Source organism: Streptopelia decaocto, assembly GCF_964273445.1.
Source record: "Streptopelia decaocto genome assembly, chromosome: 1".
Lineage (NCBI taxonomy): Eukaryota > Metazoa > Chordata > Aves > Columbiformes > Columbidae > Streptopelia > Streptopelia decaocto.
In genome coordinates, this window is record NC_138663.1 from 200886132 (window position 1) to 200911065 (window position 24934).

The 24934-nt window shown below is 37.8% G+C and overlaps 1 protein-coding gene across 3 annotated transcripts in view; it reads left to right on the top strand.

Moving 5' to 3' along the window:
* SLC36A4 (solute carrier family 36 member 4) overlaps positions 1 to 24934 on the top strand; it is a 112294-nt gene that overhangs the window by 67345 nt on the left and 20015 nt on the right. The window contains exon 11 of one of the 3 annotated variants that reach the window (XM_082066736.1): positions 4772 to 4846. The exons of the other annotated variants lie outside the window; for them this stretch is intronic. Within the exon in view, the coding sequence (XP_081922862.1) occupies positions 4772 to 4785 (14 nt within the window). The 3' untranslated portion in view covers positions 4786 to 4846. Of the gene's footprint in view, positions 1 to 4771; positions 4847 to 24934 lie in introns of those variants that run through there. 3 annotated transcript variants of the gene reach the window in all.

The following is a 24934-nucleotide window of genomic DNA, read 5'->3' on the forward strand; positions in this document are numbered from 1 at the left end:
TTTTTTACCTTCATCAGCTTTGTCCTCAAGCTGAATCTCATAAGGTGTTTGTCATGCTTCTATTGGTATATTGCAGGTAATGGCATTGCTGACCATAGGGATGATTAAGATGATGGAGTGGAGCATCTCCCTTATGAGGAAAGGCTGAGGGAGCTGGGGCTCTTTAGCTTGGAGAAGAGGAGACTGAGGGGTCAACAATTAATGACCCAAAAGGTCATTAATGTTTACAAATACATAAAGGGTGAGTGTCAGGAGGATGGAGCCAGGCTCTTCTCGGTGGCAAACAATGATAGGACAAGGGGTAATGGGATCAAGCTGGAACACAAGGGGTTCCACTTAAATTTGAGAAGAAACTTCTTCTCAGTGAGGGTGACAGACACTGGAACAGGCTGCCCAGGGGGGTTGTGGAGTCTCCTTCTCTGGAGACATTCAAACCCGCCTGGACACCTTCCTGTGTAACCTCATCTGGGTGTTCCTGCTCCGGCAGGGGGACTGGACTGGATGATCTTTCGAGATCCCTTCCAATCCCTGACATTCTGTGATTCTGTTACTATGTCCCACAGAAAAAAAAAAAAAAGGAGAGAAGCCAGCAGTTTGGGATATGAGACTAAAAAAATACATATTGTTTCATTCTATTTCACTGTTCTTTAGGAGCAAGGCAATTCTAAAATTCTCTTAGTGAACATTTTTTTTAATTATTTTTGTCGTGGTTCTTTGCCAAATTTCAGACCAGTTCTATAAAGCTAATGATTGTTAAGTTACCGAAAAAAAAAAACAAACTTCAATTAAGACAAGTAGCATGGCCATGTATTTGTTTATACAGAGCACGGCTCATAACAACAGTCTATGCAAGATGGCAAACTGAGACATCTACAGTTTGGGTCAAAAATTAACTTATCTTTCAGGACAGAGGTGTCCTCTGTCTTCTCGCAAGTGCTGGGATACCTTATAATGCATGTTACATAAATGTAAGACATGAAGCAGGTGAAAGAATTGCATGAACTACCATTTTGGACATTGTGAGACCTTTGACACTCACAATCAATTATCCAGGACTACCAGGACCACTGGTACAAGTGTTGAGTAAGATGCCTCATTATGTTGAACACCATGTGTTTCACACAGTTATTTTGCCTTATTATTTGCCTTGCCTTGCTCATTGGTGGTTTGTAGTTTGTTCTGGTTGGTTGGTTGGTTTTGGTTGGTTGGTTGGTTGTTTTCTTGTGTGGTTTTGCTTGTTTTTTGAGGTTTGTTCTTTTTTATACTCTTTTATTTCCTTTGAAGCTTATTACTAAGGAAACAATGATGTAATTGGTCTAAGCGAAGTACACAAATCTGATCTGAAATTTCTTATGATTTGTGCAGTAGTTCTGTCTTGCTTTCCTCTAGTCTATTCCATACCCAACAGGCTCTGGCCAGGTAATTCATAAATTACAGTCTTTCAAGGACAAGGGAAGTACAGGTATATGGGAGCGCTGAATTTGAAGAAACCTCTTCCATCCGATTCAGTATGGCTATCTAGTTTTTAAGAAGAAAGTTCCATATAAAATAAATATTAGTGCATATAGTCTAATATGTGTTTGAAATGAGAGTTGAATTGGTGTGCTGTACCTATTTTTTTTCCTTGAATTATTCCAGCTGCTTAATGTCCATTCAGTGGCATGGTGCACGTCTGTATTACTGTACTCCTGCAGTACAGTTAATAGATAGTCATTAGCTTTTTGGTCACTTTTCCATCTCTACAATCTGTTTACATTCTTTCTAGTAGGGGTGATAATATGCAGCTGTGAGTTACTACTATTTTTATTAGTTACATCCTATGCTTTAAAAAAAAAAGATATAAAAACATATGTATTATAATATATAATATAACCGTACATAGCATGAAAGTCATGCTCTGCAATAGCTTAACTAGCACATATATATATATATATATATATATATAGTATGAGATGTTGGAGGTATTGAGATTTTTGTTCTCCCATTGACAAATTTCAGTCCCTTGTTTACTATTGACATGACTTTTGATACATCACAGAAAGTCTGACTGCTCTCTTTGTTAGGAATACATCCATTTCTCTTGTATTCTGGTCCCACATTGCCAACTCTCATTAGCTATTCCTTGGCTCCCAGGGTTGCTTCTCTTGCTCTAGGTCAGCAGAATTCCTGCCTTCTTGTCACCCTTCTGCCTTTGTAGCCTTTGCTACATCCTTCTGTCTTTGCTGGATTGAGATCAGATGACACATTTTTGTTGTTCTGCACAATTTGGCTCTATTTCTGTAAACTATTGCTTTTTCACTTCATTGGTACCTACTCATGATCTTGCAAATTGTGTCCTCCTTGACCTTTCAGGCCTCTACCTCCATTTTTATCAGATCTCTACCTCTGCCTTGTATCAGGAATAGTGTGGCCAGCAGGACCAGGAGAGTGATCGTCCCCCTGGACTTGGCACTGCTGTGGCTGCATCTGGAATCATGTGTTCGGTTTTGGGCCCCTCACTACAAGAAAGACATTGGGCCGCTGAACGGAGTTCAGAGAAGGGCAACAACGTTGGTGAGGGGTCTGGAGCACAAGTGTGATGAGGAGCAGCTGAGGGAACTGGGGCTGTTCAGCCTGGAGAAAAGGAGGCTGAGGAGAGACCTTACGCTGTCTGCAACTACCTGAAAGGAGGCTGAGGCATGGAGGGTGTTGGTGTCATTCTCTTCTCCCAAGTAACAAGCAAAAGGATGAGAGGAAATGGCTTCAAGTTGTGCCAGGGAGGTTTAGATTGCATATCAGGAAAAAATTCTTTCTGGAAAGGGTTGTCAGGCATTGGAACAGGCTGCCCAGGGAAGTGATGGAGTCACCATCCCTGGAGGTGTTTAAAAGACATGTAGACGTGGTGCTCAGAGACATGGTTTAGTGGTGGACTTGGTAGTGTTAGGTTAAGAGTTGCACTTGATGATCTTAAAGGTCTTTTCCAGCCTAAACATTCTATGATTGTATTATTTTTGCTGTTTTTGGAAAAGCAACTCAGACTGTTGTTGTTTATCCAGTATCCAGAAGCCTTTTGTTATGTAACCTTCATCCATTTATTTTATTTTTTCATCTTTATTTGTGTGCCTTTCTCTTTATTTCTGGTTTGGTTTTAACTCTCTGATATAATTCATCTGTATTATCAGACAAGGAGCTGTAGAATTATTAGTATAAATGCATGGAATGAGCCATTATTATTATGTGACAAGTGATCAACTTGGCACAATATAGTCAAGACCTGAATTCTAAGTGGTTTGGCAAAGAGAGCTGCAATTACGTGGTTTATGTTTCCTTTAATTATCCCTATTTGGTAGTTACAGACTATATTTCTTACTGGAATGTGGAGGCAAAATGATTGCAAATACTTGCTGCAAAGTGCACCTCTGAGAAAACCATAAGAGTTTAATTTTAAGACCCAGTTCTTAGACATATAGACTGGGCTAAAATAATTTGCTGTTCAGTTAAATGTAAAAAGGATATATTATAAACGTATGTGGGGTTTGATTTAAAATTTTGATCTTGCTTCAAGGTTGCCATCTAGAAGTTACATATTTTGGGAAATGTCCAGTAGAGTTAATATGCAGCTCAGAAACATGAATGAGTTTTAGTTGCAGAAGCACATATTCTAGATTTTTCACTCTTGGAAACACAGGGTCATCATTTGGGATATCATTGCTTAAATTAAAGCCCTGTCTGTACAGTGAAGTAATTTTTATAATTTTTTAACAAACTCAATCTGAAATGATAATAAATGAGCTAGAAAGAAGCTCAAGAAGCTGCAAGGCAGCTGGCTGACGCTAAGGAAAGGTGAAGGTACCCTGAATGAAAACTAAAATAATTGAGCTGGATATCTTTTGTTATGCAGCTTTGTACCAAATAAACTGTGGAGTAGTGATCAATTAACCTGCCTCCTGAGGGTACAACAGTCTGATGTGGTATTATGAGAAACTCTGAATTGCTTGGCAATGTTAACATCTTCAGTAGAAGAAAAGGGCCCAGAAACCTTTGTGTTTTGGGTCTTACCAGGCAGCTTTCCATGAATCAGTGTTTTATAAATGTCTCTTTATATCTTTTTTTTTAATTGCTAGTAGGAGCCACCACCCTGTGTAACTCCTGTTGTGTCTGCTTCAAAGCTGAGAAGAATGCTTGAAGTGTCAGGCATGTCCGCCTTGATTATAAAGATGTCTCCAGTGGCTTATTACCCATGCTGTTTTATTTGTCTCTTTACAATATTTCCTTTTTCTGTGTTGCTTTTATCAAGTTTCAGCTTTTAGTTACTGTGCTTGCTTATCTTTTGTCTGTTAGGTTTAAGGATTCTTTCTTACCACACTTTTTGTTCACATGTTAATGCAGGCAGGCTATAATTAATTTATAGTTGGTGTACTCTTTGGTAAACTAAATAGATGGCGTGTAGGAGGTGTTTTCCAGTCATTCTTGTTTAATATATATATTTTTTTTTCTGTGCAGAGTATAAAAGAATATTCATACAGTCTCTTTCCCATCTGCCAAAACAGAAACAATTTTCTGTACAGAGCAATAACTTCCCTATTTTTACTTTCATGTTTATGACCATGTTATCATTAGATGACTGAAGTTTAGGAATTGACTGTTACTGGAAATAGCTGTTCAGCAGTTGACAATGAAGATACCATCACTAAGCTATCACTAATGAGTATTTCAGGGGTGAATTTTGTTTGTTTGGGTTTTTTTTTGTCAAAATGAGACTTAAAACTGAATTCCTTTTTTTTGGATGCAGGGTTTTCCAGCTAGGAGATTCTTTAATTCTAGAGATTCTGTGATGTATTAGTACTGGCATGATGATGTCTACGACACACACTGTTTGGATTAAGGTATCCCCTACTGAAGCACTTCTTCTCTACAGTAGTTGTGTTTTTTTAGAGAGCTAATCACTCTTTATTGCATTGATTAATATTCAATGCAATACTTTTCATCAGAACCATTCATGATGGTTTGTTTACATATTGTTGGAGATGTAAAAACAAGTAATGTGACTGATGACATGAGCACTGTTTCTTTTTTTACCCTTCCCCTTGGCAAGTCTTGTTCTTCTGAACTTTTGTTCTTCCTAAATTCTGCTGAATTTTTTTTAAATGTATTTTTTTTTAAATATTGCAGGCTGACCAGATTCTTACAATGCTTTCTGGATTTATTGTAGGAGGTGATGCGTAGCCCATCAAAACAGCCTTCTCTTAATTTTCCTTGAATTTTCCTACTCATTAGCTGTTTCACCTTCCTATTAGTTTTGCAGTTACTTTGCTGCTGTGTTTCTAGACCATGTTCCCAGAGATTTGCTTTCCTTTTCCTAAGATGGACGCTATCCAAAATGAGAACCATTCTTCTTCCAGGAGAACTTGAACCTGGGTTCTGCAACATCTCGATATTTATTTATTTGGTTAGCCACTTCAGCAATTTTCCACTCTTCATTTCCTTGCACTTCCAAGGTAAGAAGAATTTGTAATAAGATTACTTAACATTTTTTTTTTTTCCTGCAGCTGTTTTTATAGTTTGTGAAATATCATGTAGAGATATGAATGCAGGTACAGGGCAGGAAATCCTTTTTCACAAGCAATGAATATCTAGTTAATTTTGTAGTTGCAACCTGTGGTTTTGGCATAAATGAGATTGCTACCAATGGAGTGTCATGTGGACAAATTTGACAGGGAACTCTGTATTATAAAATTCCACTGCCTGGTGTAGGAAGCAAGTGGCCTCAGGAGTTCATCCAGTCCAACCTACTACTGAGGTTCATTGTGTTTCAGTTTAGACCAGGAGTCCTGGGGCTTTGTCCATCTGGGTCTTGAAAGCCTCCAAGGATGGAGAAACCACAACCTTTCTGGACAACCTGTTTCAGTGTTTAACTGCCCCAAAGGTGATTTTTTTTTTTTTTACTTGTTTCAAGTCAGAAAATTCCATGTTTTGTCATCATTTTCTCTTGTCTTCATGCATGACTGCAGTGAGGAGCTGGGCTTGGTCTTCTGAGTAACCTCTGTTTTGGCAATAGAAGACTACTATAAGGTCCCCTCTTGGTCTTGTCATCTGCATTATGATCGAGCCCAGTTCCCCAGCCTCTCCTCACAGAGCAGCTACTCCAGCCCCCCAACCACCTTGGTGACTCTTTGCAGATCTTGCTTCAGGTTATATAGGTGTCTATTTTGTGCCGAGGAGACCTAAAACTGGACATCGTGTTCCAGGACTGGTAATGTAGTTACACTGCCACAGGATCATTTTTCTATATGACACTTCATCTTCTCTCAAGGTAAAATTCAATTTTGTTGCTCTGGATGTGAAATTCATGCTCATCTATGGCACTGTAAGAATGGTGATCACTCATTATGTGGATTACCTCTATTGGACATTCACTCATGTTACTGAAAATTAAGTCATGCAAAAAATTTAAGAATTAAAAACCCCTCAGAGTTTTGGTTTATTCATCCCAAGTTTCACCATACAATAAAATATTAACTAAATTAAATACACTTCTTTTTTTTTTTTTACATAATTCTTTCAGTATCAGTATTTCATTTGTAAGTGTCATAGACCCACTTAGCTGGCTTATTGTTTTCTCATACAGCAAGTAAACTGTACTGTTAACCCATAACAGTCTTGTTCTTAGGGGATACTGAGTTAACGCATGTCTCCCATAAAGGTGGGTGAGAACTGTGCATCTAACGCACCACGTTCTCAGCAGAGAATAAGCCACTTCTTTACGCTGTAATATTCCAGTTACATGCTCAAACAATACTAGTTGTAAACATTTCTTAATTACTCAGTGTCACAAACAATTCTTGTTGAGCATCTGTTGTGACAGTTACTGAAGAGTATTGTGTGTGATTACTCACCGTACAACAAAAAGCAATTACTGCTGAGTTCAGATGGGTTATTGCTTTCTGGAAATTTTATCCTATCAGTCAGACTTTCTGGTAACTCTAATTTAGTCTGATTGTACCTCTGCTGTACTGTTGCGTTTAACATTCGCATCAAGACTGTTTTGTCCTGTCAGATGCTCCAACTGGTTTTGTGCTGCCTCTGGACAATGTTGTAAATTAGATGTGGCATCTCCACTCTCACTTCTGCTAATATGTTTAAAAATGAAATTATTGTGGAAAGGCCTATTTTACAGCTCAATATTAGAGAAGAATTAGAGATATTAGGGAAGAATAATACTATTGTGTTTTAAAAATGGTATTTGTTTATTCCTATTTCTTTACGACTCATGTGATAGTACCTATTGTAGAACATGTAGAAGATAATGTACTGCTTGTTTGCGTGACTTTGAACTCCAGCTGTCACCGTTATCTTTAATAAGTGAGTTAATAAAAGCCGTGTGCTGTGACAAACTCCCATGGTTTTTTTAGCAAGCAGGTCGGGATTGACATTTTATTTCTCTTGCATGTGTAGACTTGGTCATCTCTGATTCTACATAGATAATTCTATTTATCATAGTTATGTTTGATGTCCTTTAAGACTCAACTGTATTTATCACTGTTGGAATTTTGAGGTTGTAGATTTTCTACATAATATTTCACTCATTTAGGGCATAATAACAAACAGCAAATCATTATCCACTTATCCTTCAGATCTCATCTGGAAATTGAATAATTTCCAAGGTTTTTCTTCCTTATACTACTTTATAAATGCATTGTATACACAAATGTGTTTTCAGAATTTCTACAAGTAAACTGAAAGGTGAGAGTCAAGTTGAAAAAAACCTAAGGTCAACCACATTCTTTTCTTATAAGCGCTCAGTTTTAAACATTTAGAATATTATTTTTCAGAACATTTGGCATGATGTGAGATAATACAACTCTTCATGTGGGTTCAAGGCAGAATCTCTTGCCATCAGCTGCATCTGCAAGTGCTCTGGACTTCTGCAATCTCCTCTCCTTTCCATTCAAGCGCTTTATCATGTTTTTCTTTGGTTTGTAGCTATCACGGGCAGCATCTCTATTGTCTTATGCACAGTTGCAACATTTGTTTTGTATACATGAAGAGGGAGTTTAAACTCACAAGGAGAGGGTGGTGTAGAATGGTCTAGTTAGATCCTCACAAGCCTCATTAGAGTAACAGGTACTCTCATTATTTTAGTATCAATATCTTTAATTCAGTCATAAGGCATAACTAAAGTCATCAGAAATAATAAATTCAATCAAAAAGCAGAAAAGTCTTCTCAACCAGTTATAACTATAGGAAGGTTACATATCTAGGGATGCGATTTATCTTGCATATCTCTACACGTTTATATCTAAATTAGTTGTGTCTGCTACTGTGAAATAAGTTTTGATCCATGTGGTCAGTGGAGTGTAAGGGATGGGCTCTTGCTTTCTGAAGAAGTATTTCATATTTTTTCAGGTGAATTGTACTCAAAATATAGTTTATTATATTGACTAGATCTTTACATAATATAATGGAGTCCATCACTAGCTTGTCTAATGGCACTGAGATTTGGATGAGAAGAATTCAATTTAATTTTTTATATTTATGTACAACTCCTCCATGGCAAGAGGTGAACGAGCTTCCTTCTGTATTCCTATTTTTCTCCCTTAACTTTATTCACTCGAGAGTCCTGAAGGAACTTAGGGCTAAAATACAAAACCGTGTGTGAACTAATATTGCAAACAACCCTTGCACTGTAGGACTGGCAGGCTGCCAAGCTAATTATGGAGTGTATTTTTTAAACAAAGGTCTAGTGGCGTTGGAGATGATAATCGGACCTTGCGGGTAGCAGAATGCCGTGCCAGTGATGAGGAGCTGGCGAAGGAGCTTGCAAAGATGAGAAGTTTGTAAATAAATTTAAATTTTGCTTACAATAGTGCTGGGCTTAGAAGTACCCATTAAAACTTGGGAAGAGATCTTGGAGTGATTGTCAAGAGATTTCTGAAACCACAAGCTCAGTATCCGCTGGCAGCAAAAAGGCCAAGGAAATCATCAGAGGCAAGACATAGGGCGTTGTTTTGCTGCCGTGTACAACCTGTGTTCCCATGGCTTTGGGTGTCGGTGCAGGTCTGGTCTCGGATGTGCTGGGGTGACACACGGTGTATGTAGAAAAGCAAATGTTCTCTGACTTCAGCCCAGGTGCAGCTCTGTGGGATTCAGTTTCTTATTAAAACATGCTGGTAAATGTATCTATCTTTAAAAAGCATTAATTGGCAAAACGAACAAACAAACAAAAAACAACTCAATGCAAACCCAAATAATACAGCAGCTATTTTTTCATGTTACTATTACAATTTTTACTGACAATTATCAAAGGGATAAGAAGATAACTTCTTATTTTTGTTTGCTTTTTCATTTATGTAGTCTTATTTTTGTTTTTTCTTTAGTAGGAGGTTGAACCCCAAGGAAAAGAGCACTTAGATATTAAATGGACTGATTATAGATAACTTTGAGTGCACTGCTCTTGTGATGAGAAAGCTGGAATGACAATAATCACAGTAAATGTAAACACACAAATTATTGTGAGCTATTGTTTTAGCTCAAATGACTGTCATTCTATATAATATAAAATTACAGAGGGTAAGCACAGTAGAAGTAATTGCTATGATTAAATATGAACAAATTGCTTGATAGCAAAATAAAGCAAGAACACGTTATTACTGATTTGGTTACCAAAGTGCAGAGTAGCATTTTAAATTCCCTGAAGATGATCAGTCTTGAAGTTCTTTGTAACAAAGGACTGCGTATAATAAAAAAAATAGGTTCTCTCAAAAGGATCTTGGGTCCTGTTGTCGGTGCTGCAATTTGAATCTTGAAGCCATAAATCGAGTGGCATTCATGGAGCGAGTTCAGATCAATTCACAATGCAGAGTATTGCCGGTCTTACTTGCCAGGTTATGGAACATAATAACAAATTATATCCTTAGGCAGGCAGGCAAGATAATGTTTCTACTTGGTACTTAAGGCCATTTCTTAAATAAAAGGGAATGGAGAGAAGTTATGGGTAACTTTTTGGTAACATATTTCTTCAGCTCTGTCACTTGGAATAGCTCTACTTTTCAAATGAAAGATCCTGGAAGAACTGGTCCGGTTGTATTCAATGTAGTTCATTTAAGGTTGATTTTCTGTGTGCTGTGTTAGCAAACACTAGATACGCTAAACCTCTTCTGATGCTTTGGAGAAAACTGGAGGAGGAGTTTCTATTTAGGATATCATTAGTATTTGCTGTTCTGAAACAGGGTATTTTGAAAAGGGTTACCATTTCCATAAAGCTGCCTGCTGGTTTATGTACAACCATAAAGTTATCCCACAAGCTGAGAATCAAAGTAATTTTCTCTAATAATATCACAGTGAAATAGATTTCAAAATACATTATGTAATAGTTTGCTGCATATATTCAGATATATGTCTGTGTATTTCCTATGCAGATCGCAAAACCAAGGGAGAGAGAACATTGATGTAGCAGAGTCGAACCATTTTTGGATAACACCAGGTCTCACAAAGGAAGAGAGACTAGATGAGCGTTTCTTACACTATAGTCTGTAGCGTATAGACTATACATCACCAAGAACATGGCTGGTATCAAAAGCACATGTAATAGCTAATGACTGACACATGAGGTGTCAGTAGTTGCTTCAAGAGTCACTTAAGTCGTCTTTGACTGTGAAAGAGTAACTCCTGCATGGGGATAATTAACATTAGGAAAGTATTACCTGTGTTCTGACGCAATTCAGTGGGTTACAGGAAATTAAAAGATAAGGAAGAATTTTACTATAGCTGTTCTTTTCTGCATGAAAACACACACTCTTAAAAATGTTGTACTTTCTTTGTCCTCTCCCTGAAACTCACTTGTTCTGTGATCTCTGGTGTTGCTCAGGCTATTAAATATTTCAATTGTCTCCTTGTATGTGTTGAGATGGCTTGGAAGAGATTGTGCTTGTGTGTCCATTCACTATCTCATTCATTACCAATATTTTGTTTCCTCTGCTTTTCTTGTTCTAATCATGAAGTTCATTTGTTTGAAATTCCTGTGCTGCTCAATAGTTTAAAACCTTCTTTCGTTTCCTTCGTGTGCATGGAACCATGGAAAATTGGAGTTTCACATAAGTGGTTATCTAATTTGTTTCCCAATATAAAAATTCAATGTTTTCTAAAAAAATTCCACATAAATAACGTTAAAAAAGCATGGAAAGAAGTAATTTGGAAGAAAAGAGACTGTTTTAATATTTATAGGTGTTTTACTTGCAGCAATATTTTGAGAGTACAAGAATTTATAAAAACAAACATGATTTTCAGCTTCTGTATCTAAACAATTCTTTCTCCCATCTGTAGCACCTGTATGTTTGCAAGGTTAAACTGAAGAACTTTCTTTTGCTTTCTTCCATTTTGGTAGAAGTCCTTTTGAGTTCATATAGTCTTATATTGGGGTATTTTTGCACAGGGGGTACTGTCTGAATTTTGGAGCAAAGGAATTGTTTTGATTTGAGGGTGCAATCTTTTGTTTATGGACACGTGTGAGCTTTTTGAGAGTAATATTTCATTATTGAGCTAGTTTTTCAACTCTAAGCTTGCCCCAGAATCTTGTGACTTGCTTAAAGTGAAAAACCAATGAGTTACTTAAAATGCAAATTAGTTTGACCTTAAATTGATCTAGAACATATGATGAAGTAGTTCACTCCAGCTCATAATTTAGAATGGAGTTTCTTACCACACAATAGCTTTTTTTGAATAATAAGACTAGGTAATTGAGTATATAATTGTAGTTCCCTTAATTTCCTAATTCCATAGCCTTTCCAGGAGATTACATTACGGTTTTGATCACAAGCTTTGTAATCAGTGTAGAGCAGTAATGGAACAAGCTGTGATACGAAGGAGCAAGATTTTGAACAAATGCTGGTAATTTTCCTTCTTGTCTGGTGGTGGGTGCCGGTGTCGCCTGCAGCGGCACTGCAGGGGTAATTCCCTGACCTCTGCCTCAGTGGGAAGAGGAGACATGATGGCAAAGTGGAAAACAGTCCAGTGGGAACTTCTGGAGCTCAGGCTCAGGAACATTTTACGAGGAGAGGTTATGGCTGGAGAAGTGGGGCTAAAGAGCAGAATGGCAGGAGAAAGACGGTACCTTCATTTTTTTTCCTCTTATCTCCAGGAGCTGGGGGAGTGCTGATGGTGTTGGAAATGTAAGTGTTTCTTTCTGATCCTGATGAACTGTCTTCTCTTGTAATCAACTGGTTTTCACACAGACAAAGAGAATAACGTGATTTAAATAACTGTTAGTATTTATGTGCTAAACTGGTAACGCATGAACTGATTATCTCAGATGGATTTAGCTTCTTTCTTTACAATTTCAAGTCTTTTGTTCTGAACAAAAATGATTTTTTTTTTTTTAGTGTTTCTAAATTCCAAAATTCAATTGCATTATCCACTCTGTTTATTTTGAGATTAAGAGACAAATTGCACAATCCGCTTCAATGTTGTACTTATGCTTTTGGGGACAAACAAATTTGGACCTTTACGTTTTACAATTGGATATCTCTTTTAACAGCGTAGGCTTCAGGGGCTGAGCTTTCCTTAAGTGGGAAACAAACAATCTACAGTAATGTAAAGTGATCATTAAACTTCTGTGTTCAGTTGCTCTTCTCAAATAACTTCTTATCCTTCGAAGAGGCAACAGCGGGTTCAAAAGTAGGGAATGCTTTTTGTTCTAAAAGGCATTTGAAGTGATTTTTCAACTGCTTTTGTTGGGAATGTGATTAGATTTCACGTACCAGAATTCCTTTCCAAAGTGTGTAATGCAGAGATTAGTTTAGGTTCTGTGCATTCCTGGTTGTTCATGGGGTACATATGTACGGTGGTATTCAACTTTTATTCTGAAATGTCAAGCGCTATAATAGTGTTGTGCTAAAAAACACTCCATATGCTTCTAGTGAGTGACTCTCAACCTGTAAAAAAAAATAAATATGTGAGAAGCACCTGGATCAGGTTTGATTCCCAACCCTATAGCTGCATCTCTGGCTTTTTAGTGCAGGGCTTTGCTCTCTCCTGAAGTTTGGCTGAAAGTGGCTGGGTACTACTGCAGTCCAGGACATGTGAAAATGTTTTAAAAACATTATAAGATAAATTCTTTGGAAAAGTATATTTCATTATAAAATGTTCTTTTAAAGACATTGCGTTCACAGCCCAGAAGAGAGAAAAAACGGTAGAAACTGGGCTACGCTGGCAGTGGCAGAGTTGCTGCGATGTCTGAATTAAGTCTTGTTTTATTACACTGTATTTATACTGAAAGGCTGTATAATAAGGCTGTAATTATGGTTTATGGATCGAATTGCAATTATCTTTCAATTTCCATCTCATTCCAGTGATCTTTGTGTGTAAGAAACCTGAAAACTCTAATGTAATTGTTGGGTTTTTCTGTTCCATAAGCACTGATGCTTATCAATAGATAGTAAAATAACTTCAAATAAACAAATGAAAATTTTAATTAATGGTTAGCAAAAATTATCTTCCTGGCTGTTGGCCTGATCCCAAGCCAATGACTTGAATGGAGGGTTTGGGACTGAGCCTTCATGTGTGTTTTTATAGATCCTCAGGCATAACATGGGTTTCCTGGGAAGGAATGCAGAAAGATTTGAAAGAAGAGAAAGATATTCATTGTTATGAAGGGACGAGAGTCATAGTACATGTGAAATGGTACATCAGAAAGAGATGTAGAAGTAGACTTGTCCAAGTTGCAAAATGCTGTTGATCTGAATTAAGTTGTCTGATATTTATTCTGAAACTGTCAGCGTTGTAGCTTTATAAAACCAACATACAACGTAGTAAGATTGAAGTGCTGTGATCAGTAATATCTTATTTATTGTGATACAATAGCAGGGCACACAATGATACATACAGTTGGCTCAAGTCTCAGTTAGAATTTCTTCTTAAATGTCATTCTTTTTTACACTCCAGGTTTTGCTATGGGCTAAGGCAGAATGCATTATACACAGATGCAAGGATTTATTCATTAAGTCTAATTAACATTTTATTAGTATAATTAAAATACTGTGCAGTTGCTATTAGTCCTGTTATAATGATACTAACACTTAGTTCAAATGAATTTTTACACGTGCAAAATTGCCGTACACAGTGTAGGGTTACTCAGTGGTTACATGAGTTTGCTAGATTGTTAACATATATTCTGTTCACAGAACTAAGCTAGAAAAAGTTAGGCAAAAGTCAGTTTGACTATTTGATGGCAAGACAATTGCTCTCACAGGTAAAACAACCTAAAATCAGCTCAGTCCAGGCAAATCCAGACACCCTGCACTGTTAGGTGTGTACAAAGCCTGGGGACTTCTTCTGGTGATAGCAAAATCATATTTAATGGCTTACATGCTTAATTAATTTGTATTTTAGAATATCATTATGGTTGCTGATTAATTGCATGCAAAACTGTTGGAAAAGTTACTTTGAATCTATCGGAGATTTTGAAGCCTAAATACTTCTGCTTATTCACAACACAGTTCTGTACCATCTTTTTGTAGCAAGAGAATCTTTGCTTGGATAAAAAACCTTCACATAGTTTCCTGGCTTGTTAAATGTCCTCCAATGTTCTCATATTACAATATTCTGTCGGGATATGATATATTCATGGCAGAACTGAACATTACGTTCCACTGTTAGAAACCAGATGTTAGTTTTGAGGCTTCATCAATATTAAATCTCATTTTCTTTTTGGTTTTATGTGGACAAACAGTTCATTCTGTTTTCCCTGTTCTACGTCAACATCATCTTTCCTCAGTGAAGCAGCGATGCTAATGTGTATGTTTTTGTCTAGTGGAGATGTAAAACACAGTACTTATACTGTCTTCCTTGCGGCTTATCTGCTGTGTAGGGGAGGTGCTGATGTATATACATACAGGGAAAATTCCTTTGTTACCATCTTATGTTCTTGCCACCTACTTACTTGTCCAAGTGCTCTCAAGACATATCCTAATTATTGGGTACTTTGGAGTTCTAGAAAATTGGTGTCATTTAGCAAACACGTGACTCATTACACTTACTCTGGTTTTGCTGATGTTCTTACAGTGCAGTTAATCCCCCTCTCCCCTGTTGCTGGTTGAAGGATTCAGGCTCTGGAGACAAAGGGACACTCTCAGGTCATTTGCAAACAATCTCTGTATGGAGATAATTAGACACAGCGTATCTAGCCTGATATAAAATATGAATTTTTGTGTTGTTAATAATGCTGTTATTCACAATGCCAGCCTTTCAGAATTGCACGTTTGTTACAACCATACAAGTTTTTAAAAGTCTTCTAATGTGGCGTAAAAGCCATGATTCCAGTATGTCAAATTCCTTTCACTCAGTTTGCTTTGTGAGTATACAAAAATCAGATTAGAGAAAACATGCAGTCCATTGAACCTTTATTAGCTATAATGTCACACTGAAAAAGGTAAATGCTTGTATTACTGACTTAATGTGGGTACTTCTTGTTCTCTTCAGTTTAGACTTTATAAAGTTAACCATTATTTTGTTTTTCTTTGTGTTCAAAATTACCATTTAAATTACTTTTACTCTTCTGGTCTGTTTGTGCAACTCTGTGTACTACATATGGACAAATTATTCTAAGATGTTACATCTTTTTTGCTTTTGAAAATATTGATCTTCCAAGTATTCATATATATCTGTGTATACAACGTGTATGTTATGCCCCTTTCCAGGCACTGTTTCTAACAAGAAAAAAAAAAATCTGGAAAAACTCAAATGTATAGCACCTGTATATAAGCACTTCTATTGTACCAATAAATGACAAAATAATCTTCTAAAACCTGAATGCACATCTAGAGTCAAGGACCAATGGAAGCAGAAGACAGTAATGGAGACGGTCAGCCCTGGTCCCCTGCTCAGTCCCTCTTGGTGACCTGTTCTGGTGTTTTACCACCCTCACAGCCACAGAATCACAGAATCACAGAATGTCAGGGATTGGAAGGGACCTCACAGAAGCTCATCCAGTCCAATCCCCCTGCCGGAGCAGGAACACCCAGATGAGGTTACACAGGAAGGTGTCCAGGTGGTTTTGAATGTCTGCAGAGTAGGAGACTCCACAACCCCCCTGGGCAGCCTGTTCCAGTGTCTGTCACCCTCACTGAGAAGAAGTTTCTTCTCATATTCAAGTGGAACTTTTTGTGTTCCAGTTTGTACCCATTACCCCTTGTCCTATCATTGGTTGTCACCGAGAAGAGCCTGGCTCCATCCTCGTGACACTCACCCTTTATATATTTGTAAACATTAATGAGGTCACCCCTCAGTCTCCTCTTCTCCAAGCTAAAGAGCCCCAGCTCCCTCAGCCTTTCCTCATAAGGGAGATGCTCCACTCCCTTCATCATCTTTGTTGCCCTGTGCTGGGCTCTCTCCAGCAGTTCCCTGTCCTTCTGGAACTGAGGGGCCCAGAACTGGACACAATATTCCAGATGTGGTCTCACCAGGACAGAGTAGAGGGGAAGGAGAACCTCTCGACCTACTAACCACCCCCCTTCTAATGCACCCCAGGATGCCATTGGCCTTCCTGGCCACAAGGGCACAGTGCTGGCTCATGGTCATCCTGCTGTCCACCAGGACCCCCAGGTCCCTTTCCCCTACGCTGCTCTCTAATAGGTCATTCCCCAACTTATACTGGAACCTGGCGTTGTTCCTGCCCAGATGCAGGACTCTACACTTTCCCTTGTTATATTTCATTAAATTTTTCCCTGCCCAACTCTCCAGCCTGTCCAGCTCTCTGGATGGCAGCACAGCCTCTGGCGTGTCAGCCACTCCTCCCAGCTTGGTGTCATCAGCAAACTTGCTGATAGTACACTCTATTCCCTCATCCAAGTCATTGATGAATATATTGAATAGTATCAGTCCCAATACTGACTCTTGAGGCACTCCACTAGATACAGACCTCCAATTGGAGGTTGGAAGTCAAGATGATTTTTTCACATGTTTGAAAAACAATTCTTGTATTTCAGTTTGTGCCCACAGCCTCTTGTCCTGTCACTGGGCAGCACTGGTTAGGCTCTAGTCAGACGAGTTCTTTATCTCCTCCTATCAGGTATCTGTGCACATTGACAAGATCCTGAGACATCTCTGGGCAGAACAGTCCCTGCTCTCTCAGCCTCTTCTCTCATGAAAAGTGCTCCAGTCCCTTAGTCATCTTTGGGAGTCTTTGTTGAACATGCACCCGTATGTTCATGAACTATGCAGAAGTACACCCTTTGAATATAGAAATAAAATTTTAAAATTTAAGTGTTTTAGAAGCAAATTTTCTTTAGATTCCAGTTCTACTTGTTCTCAAAGCTACTTCAGCAATTCAAAAATTCATCCTAACACTCAGACATCCTTGTCTTGTATAGAAGTACAATAAAGAGAATGCCGAAGAAGATAGAGTCATAAGGGTAAAGATGAGATTTAGTTGAAAGAGGATTATATTTTTAAATCCCAGTATTTCCTTTATAAGACAATGAGTGGAACAATGAGTATATAAATCACTGTATCAGCCTTTAGGAACTGACACCTTGATGTGTGGGACAAGAGGTATCTAGTTTCTAAAACTCCTTTCTCATTAGAATGATGAACTCACCACAGAAACATAAAAAGTTTGGCATTTATGGCCAGACAAATAGTAAGTATTTAACACAGTAGAATGTGTTATATTTTGTATTTATGTATTTATTCTCAAGGTTTATGCGATAGACAACATTTTAAGAAATGAAAGCCTACAATTAATACAGCCTAGATATTGATGTAGACAGGTACCTGATTTTCTGAAGTGTTGAGCCACTCAGCAAATGTAGCTGAAGAAAAATGGTGGTTGTTTGGTGACTGGCATTTCTGACATCCACCAGAGGTTTGAATAAGGATTTCATAGTTTAATTCCTGATACCTGTCAGAGAGGAAGGAGGAACTTTCTTTCTCTATGATTTGTTTGGTTGGTTGGTTTTGTTATTACTGTGAGGTTATTCAGCAAAATTGAAGCATCCACCAATACGACAGATCTAACCCTTCAGCTTTGAAGCCATTTGAAAATGTTTGTGAAATCAATACACACATTGAATAACAGAGGTGATGAAAGGACTTGGCTCTCACCGAGTGGTTGCAGTTCTTGGAACCAAGTCTGTCATGTTTTACGAATACTTGCAGTTCCTGGGTAGCTTCTAGGAGTGAAAAGTGGGTGTTCGCTGTGTGAACCTCCCTCCATTGACCAGGACCTGCAGCTCCATTGTCCTGGGCTGCTCTGGGCTGCTCTTTCTGTTTTTCCCATCGTGATGAGCAGGGTAAGGCTTTCCCCTTTCCTTAGCGTGGGGTTTTTTTCCCTTTAACTTCTGATTCCTGTTGCCTTGATACCTAGATAGGCAAAACCCCATCCTAGAGCTGAATGTGTTGGTTCATGTTTATGCAGGCAATGGCAGTGGTGTTGCAAGAGTGATCTGAGAATCTTTTTACTACTGAGAAAAGTTACAGCTTCCTGTTGAGTTGCCTGTTATTACTCAGGGAAGACTCAAAAATGCAGACTTTAGAACTTTTCAAGAGTTGCTGTTTTGGTGTCTGTTAGAACTGCAGAACTTTTTAGGTTATTTTTTTTCCGAGTCACACAGATCTGTCCTGTCTAGTTTAAAACACGAGACCAGGCTCACGCAGCACAACACTAGACACCTCCTTCTCATGCTCAAATTAGGAGCATCAGTGCCTGTCAGCTTCCTTTGGTGGGGAAAATTCAACTTGAGATCTGAGAGGGGCTCATTTCTGGTTCGAGGGCTGTCACCTTTCATCTGTACTTGGCCAAGGTCAGAGCTGCAGCAAAAATTTCAAGAAAAAGGTAATAATTAGTAAATACATGACCGCACACAGGAAAATACACAAATATTTCATTTTAAAAACACATCTAAAACATTCCCAAGGTTGTTTTCTCTGTATAAGCATGTTGCATGTTTTATGAATATCTGATGATGGGGCAGATAGTATGTATAGCTGCTTCTTGATGGTGATTCAGTCTTCCAAATTCAGCCCAGTTAAACTCTGTACAGCAACCTAATGTCAGGCATGTGAAAACTCATTTCATCTTATGCTTGTTTCTTAGTGTGACCAGATCTTAATGTCTCCACTTTTCATTGCATGAAGAATAAATTCTGCTGTTTTCTCTTTTTTAGTCAAGTGTTCCCATTTTAATTCTTTTAAAAATTGCTGGGTTTTGTCAGATGATCCTGACAAAAACACAACAAGAAGATAGTTCATCTTGTTAAGTGGTGTGTGTTGGAGTGCGTTAGTCACAGATCACTGAGTTCTCTGTAATTATTTCTGCAAAAATATGATGAAATTGTTTTCCAAAGGCATTTCCAACATGGAAAATTGATGCTGGTGCTTCACATGCATGTGTCATGTCTGTAGAGGACCTTGCAAACGTTAGTTAGGTAAATATCGCTCTTATATAAGATAAAGCATTTGTAAAATACTGTTAGTCTTGCAGGTTAGAATGCCCTCTGAAAATAGCATTAGTTGAAATAGATAATGATGTTGATTACCACAAAAATGCCCTAAAATGTCACGCCGTACTAAATCATTTGTTTTGCATTCACATTCGTGCAAACTGATCTCGAATATTAGGATTAAATACAATGATATAATGAAAATGTATGTGATTATATACTAGAAATTTGTCTAGAGGAAAGAAAAAAAGTATGGTATATGAACTCTCTGTAGAGAAAACAATTTGTTTTTCAGCCAAGGAATTAAAATTAATGACAGCACATTAATTAAAAGTTAGGAAAACAAGACTTGACACAAAAATCAAAGTACAGTAATGGTTTCTATCCAGTTTCTCAATTTGTAAGAACACAAAGAAGAAGGGAAAGCAGAGAGGTGAGATGTCTGGTAGTGAGCTGGAGTGGAGCTGTATTGTGAGCTCCAGGAGCAGAATGGGTTATCAAAAGGACTACAGGTCTCTGGGAGAGTTTCTAGCAATTTGGTGAAACTGTTGAGAAAACTAGACTCTTCACATTACTTCAAAAACGTATTGCCTGAATGGGATTTTAATATTTCATAGTATTGTGATTTTTCTTTCTTAGTGTCATCAAAGTCTTCATTGGCATCACCCATACCATGCACAAGTTGGAAAAGACATTTCTCATTAAAGTGTGTTTGTGAGGTATTTCATTGCACTCAGGTTAGAGATGACTACATAGCAAGAACCATATTATGGACATTAAAGCCATGGCATCATTGCTGCATTCCGGGCATAAACCAATTAATAAAGCTGAAAATCTTCCCCAGGAATTTCTTACTGATAATCATAATTCTTAAGCATAACTACTTTATCTGATAGACACCTACAACATTGAAGAAATCATGGCCAGGTCATCCTTTCTGCACAACAACAACAGCAAAATCAAAGCAAAATAATTTTCATACCTTCTGCTACTCCTCTAACAGCAAAGAAAACTGATTCTGTGAAGTTCTGTGAGTTGGTAGATCAAAGGAGCAAGTAAAAAGATGAAAAAACCCCAAGTGATGCCTTTCAAAGCTGGTCCTTGCCAATAGAAACGCTTCTGGAAGCAGAGACACTTCTTGGATTGCTTTCGTCGAACAAAATGGTAAACAGACATAGACTGAGTATGCTTCATATCCAGCACATTTCCATTGAAAAAAAGAATCAGAACCGTGACATCCCAAGGGAACAGATCTGTGTCATTTGCATATTTTTATCACTGCAGTGATTTCAATTGAGCTCCTCAGGAGGCTTCCATTTACATCAGAAAATGTGGTGCAAACTTTATTCCTCCTACACTGGGATGAGCAGAGAATCCCTGGTTGCCCCCAGCACTGGCTTCTCAAGGTCCTCATGGAAGACAAAACCTGCCGCAAAGACCTAGTGGAGCCGTGAAGGATGTTTGTGCATTCCTGGTGCTGATCTCTTAGAAATCCTGTGGGACAAAGTGTGTTGGGGGTGAGGAGTTAGTGTTGCAGTTCTTAGATGTCCTTTAATTATAGTTTGGGGGAGAGATTACCTGTGGCCCTTGGAAATGGAATACAGCCATGGTATTGTGTTGATTGACCTTAAACCACCAAGGAATAGCTTGGCTGCCGTTTGTGATGGCTAGATTAAGAAAATAAAATCTGACTGAATTTCTGCATTTTCTTTTCTGCGAGCACAGAATAATCAGATTCAGTTTTCAAATTGTTCCCATCACCTGTTTTGTCTTTTGATCTGCATGTTAATAAACTCTGTTGTTCCAGTTTTCACCTTTTCTACCTTAGCATTCAAGTGTCAACTTCATTAATGCTGAATGAGATGTTAAAGTTCCTTCATGTATCTATTAACTTCTTGGCAGGCAAAGATTCAACTCTGTTGAACTTGTAAAATAGAACCCAAAATTTGATCTTCATGGTTAGTCCAGATCTAAAAATTTCAAATATTAAAAGTACTTACATTTGAGAAAGTTTAGATGCTTATGAGACATTATTTACTGATGTTTTGCTATTGAGTTATTCCAAATCCCTGAGGATTTCTTCTTGTTCTTCAAGTCAAGCTGCTCTGTGTCTGACGCTTTGGTTAAATTCAGACACTTGTCTTGAATTATCCGTTTGCTAATATGTGTAAGTCAGTTTGAATTTCAGTTCATCTATGGGGAGCGATTTATGATTTGATGAGGTGCCTTGGTGGTATTTAGGTTTGACTGCATGAAAACACTGACTTTTAGATTTACACAGCTGGTATTTTTGTGCAGTGTGCCAGTAAGACTTATTTCATTAGTTCGTTCTATGCAACTGCAGGTGATCAGGCTGTGAGGAAAACAGTCTGATTATTTAGATGCCATAATGTAGAGATGCCATACTGGGGAGATTTAATACTGACTGGTTTTGAACCTGAGCTGTAGGATGAAATCGTGTTGCATTGATTTCAGTTAGCCTTTCTTCACTTCAGTGTATGTCTGGGCCAACTGTGAAGTAGTGATTTTAGTGCAATTACATAAAAATTCTGTAGGGTTTTTTTTGTTTGTTTTTAGTTTAAATTACCCCTTCAAACAATCAGTGCAAACTGCTGTGCATTCTGAGGTCATACTATATTGCTTTGGATTTCATCCTGTACTTTGCTTTTTTTTGTTAGCAGAACTGGCTGAGGTCAGCCATAAATAGTCCAGTCTGTACAAGAATGAGGTGAGGTGACATGAAAATTGTTAAAATTTGGAGTATTTAATATGCAATACCATAAAGTATTTAGTTAATTCCAGAATGTCCATAGAATATAACAACATACATACATGATTAGTGTGGTGGCCTTTAAATTTATTTGCATTATTTTTATGTATTCGTTTGTCAAAGGTGAAGGTATTTAATAAAAACAGTTACAAAGCTTTTAGAACTTCTGAATACGTACCTGTCGAGCAAACAACCAGATTGTATCCCATTCCTTCATGTGCAGAAGGAATCTCGGTTGGAGATGTGGGACAGTGTTATGTGTATTAGCAGTTGTACTTAGGCAAAATTCTTTTGGAGTTTAAACTGGCAGGATAAGTCTCATCACTAAGGTAACTCTCAAACTGATAACTAAATACCGAATCAAATTTTAGGAGAAAATCAAACTTCTTGGCTTTATATTGATAGCGGTTATTCTTCTGTTCTGCCTTTAATGTGGTAGAAGCTTGAATAATGGCCAGAACAGTACAGTCCTACTGTACTGTTTTCAGAGTTTCTGTGCCAATACTTCTGATGTTAAAAATGTGCTTATTTGGAAAGTGTTTGATTGTCACCATTCTGCAGCTGCTACATCACACACTGCATAGTTAATATATAACTAAGAAGTGCTACGATGTTGATTACAGCTTGTCAAGCATTTCAGGCTCCTCCTCTATATTTAACTGAAATAGATATTTTCTAAAAGTATAGGCCTCTAGCAACACTGCTACATTTCAGAAGTTCCTCTTTTATACCATTTTCCACTGTAGTATTATACAGGAAAGACTTTCTTTAAATTGATTTTTGTTTTCTCGAATGTAGAAATGAAATTGGTTCGGATTCTTTTCCATGTCATTTCTGAAAGGTTTCATTATTCATGTACAATTTTATGGGCAGTTGAACAATAAGGTAGAGTAGACTGCCTTTTTATTTCTGACACTAATACAAGTCTAACAAAATATAAAAATGCTCAGCATTGAAGTAGGCAGCTATTTTTGTCCCAATGTGCAACTACTGCATCTTATATTTAGCTTTTTGATTGATCATAAGTTCTGTGGAGCAGTGACTTCTACATAGTAGGCATGAAGCAGCTTGTAAAAACATAGCGTGGTTCCACATCGATTTTATTCTATTATAGGATTAAAAATAAAATTACCCCCTTCTTGCAGTCTTTCTATGTTTCTCTGTTGATATCTATTTACAATAAAGTCGTGCTGAAGTCAGAAGTGAGATTCTCATTCCCCTGAAGGCATGAGAGATTTTCTGGATGGAAACAGAGCTGTATGAAACCAAATTGACAGTTTTTTACATGGCATTTAGCACAGTGAACTCCTGCCATAGTGATATTATAGATGTCCAAATATTAATCATCCCTGTGTCTTACCTTATTGCATTCATTATCACTCTGATACTTTCCTTCCTTGAGAATCATTACTTTCTGTTTTGTTTCACCTCTTTCCATCTCCATTTCTTTCACTGCAGCTAAATCAGGGCTTCTTGAAAAGCACCAGTATGGCCAGAACCTGCATCAGTTGGAGCATCCTTGTTTTCAGCTCCTCCTGTGGATGCAGCTTTGTAACTGTGTGACACTCAGTACGTTGAACTGAGAGTGACAAGTCTGCCAGCAATAAAAGTGGTGTTGGTTGAGATCAAAAAGTGAAATATGCTTCTCTTTACCAACATTGAGAAGATGTGAGCAGAAAGCCCGTTAAACTGACACAGAACTGCATGATCCGGCGCTCCTGACAGGCTCTCTGGGTGCATCATCTTGCTTAAGATGCTTCTTTTGATTGCATGTTACCTAGGAAGAAAAATTCAACCATCTCTTCGTATCACATCCACTTAATTTTTCTTCTGAAAAACTAAGGTGCCTTGTTGAAGGCATTTTTAAAATGTAATTTATTAACCTCCTTGAGGAGGAAAGCTAGAATAAAAATGGTTTTATTTTATTTTGTAAATGCAGTAACAAGACTGCAAGAAAAGCTGGAGTCTGTTTACTTCCTTTTGACATCACAGAGGCAAAGGATAATAGATGGAACAAAGCAGCCCATAAGTAATTAAGAGCCTTAAGCTCTGTTTGCCAAAATATCTTTGACAGTGAGTTTTGTTCCATTCCTTAATTGTATGTTGTTCATATATTTTTAAATTGCAGGCAGAGATTTTACTTTATAGAGAAAACTTGATCCACAGTACCAGTTGCACCGCACAATAACGCATTTCGTCTTACTTTTAGTTTCTCACAGCAGCCAACAAAGACACTGTTGCCCACCTGTAACTTGAGTGAGTGAGTCTCCTTTTGGAAGTTAGGCTGCTATGTTAGAAGTCTGGTGCAGCTTTTCTATCTGATTTAAACTTTCAGGTACTGATGATTAGTCTGTAAAAATAGGTATGTTTTATCTACATTTCCTATTGAAAAGCTGTAATTTTATTTGCAGTGTGACAACTGAGAATAAGGTGCCACTTTGAATAAGTAGCTAAGGGGGATTTCAGTTGAGATTCTTGCTTGGGACACCACCTCTTCTGAAAGTCTGTCTGATGTAGCTTTTGAGAAATTAAGTGCCCCATTAGTCCTTTTGTTAAAACCTGGGCCATTAGGTCACAGCCTGTGAGCAAATTTGGTGGGACTGCAGAGTTTCTGCAGAGTTACCGCAATCACTTGAGCTGTCTACTGACTTTTCGAGGAGCTGAGTAAGAATCCCATCTGAAATGCTGTGTGAACAGCTGTTCTCATCTTGGTGATGAAGAATATGAAAATCTCTTCTGAAGGATGACCGGT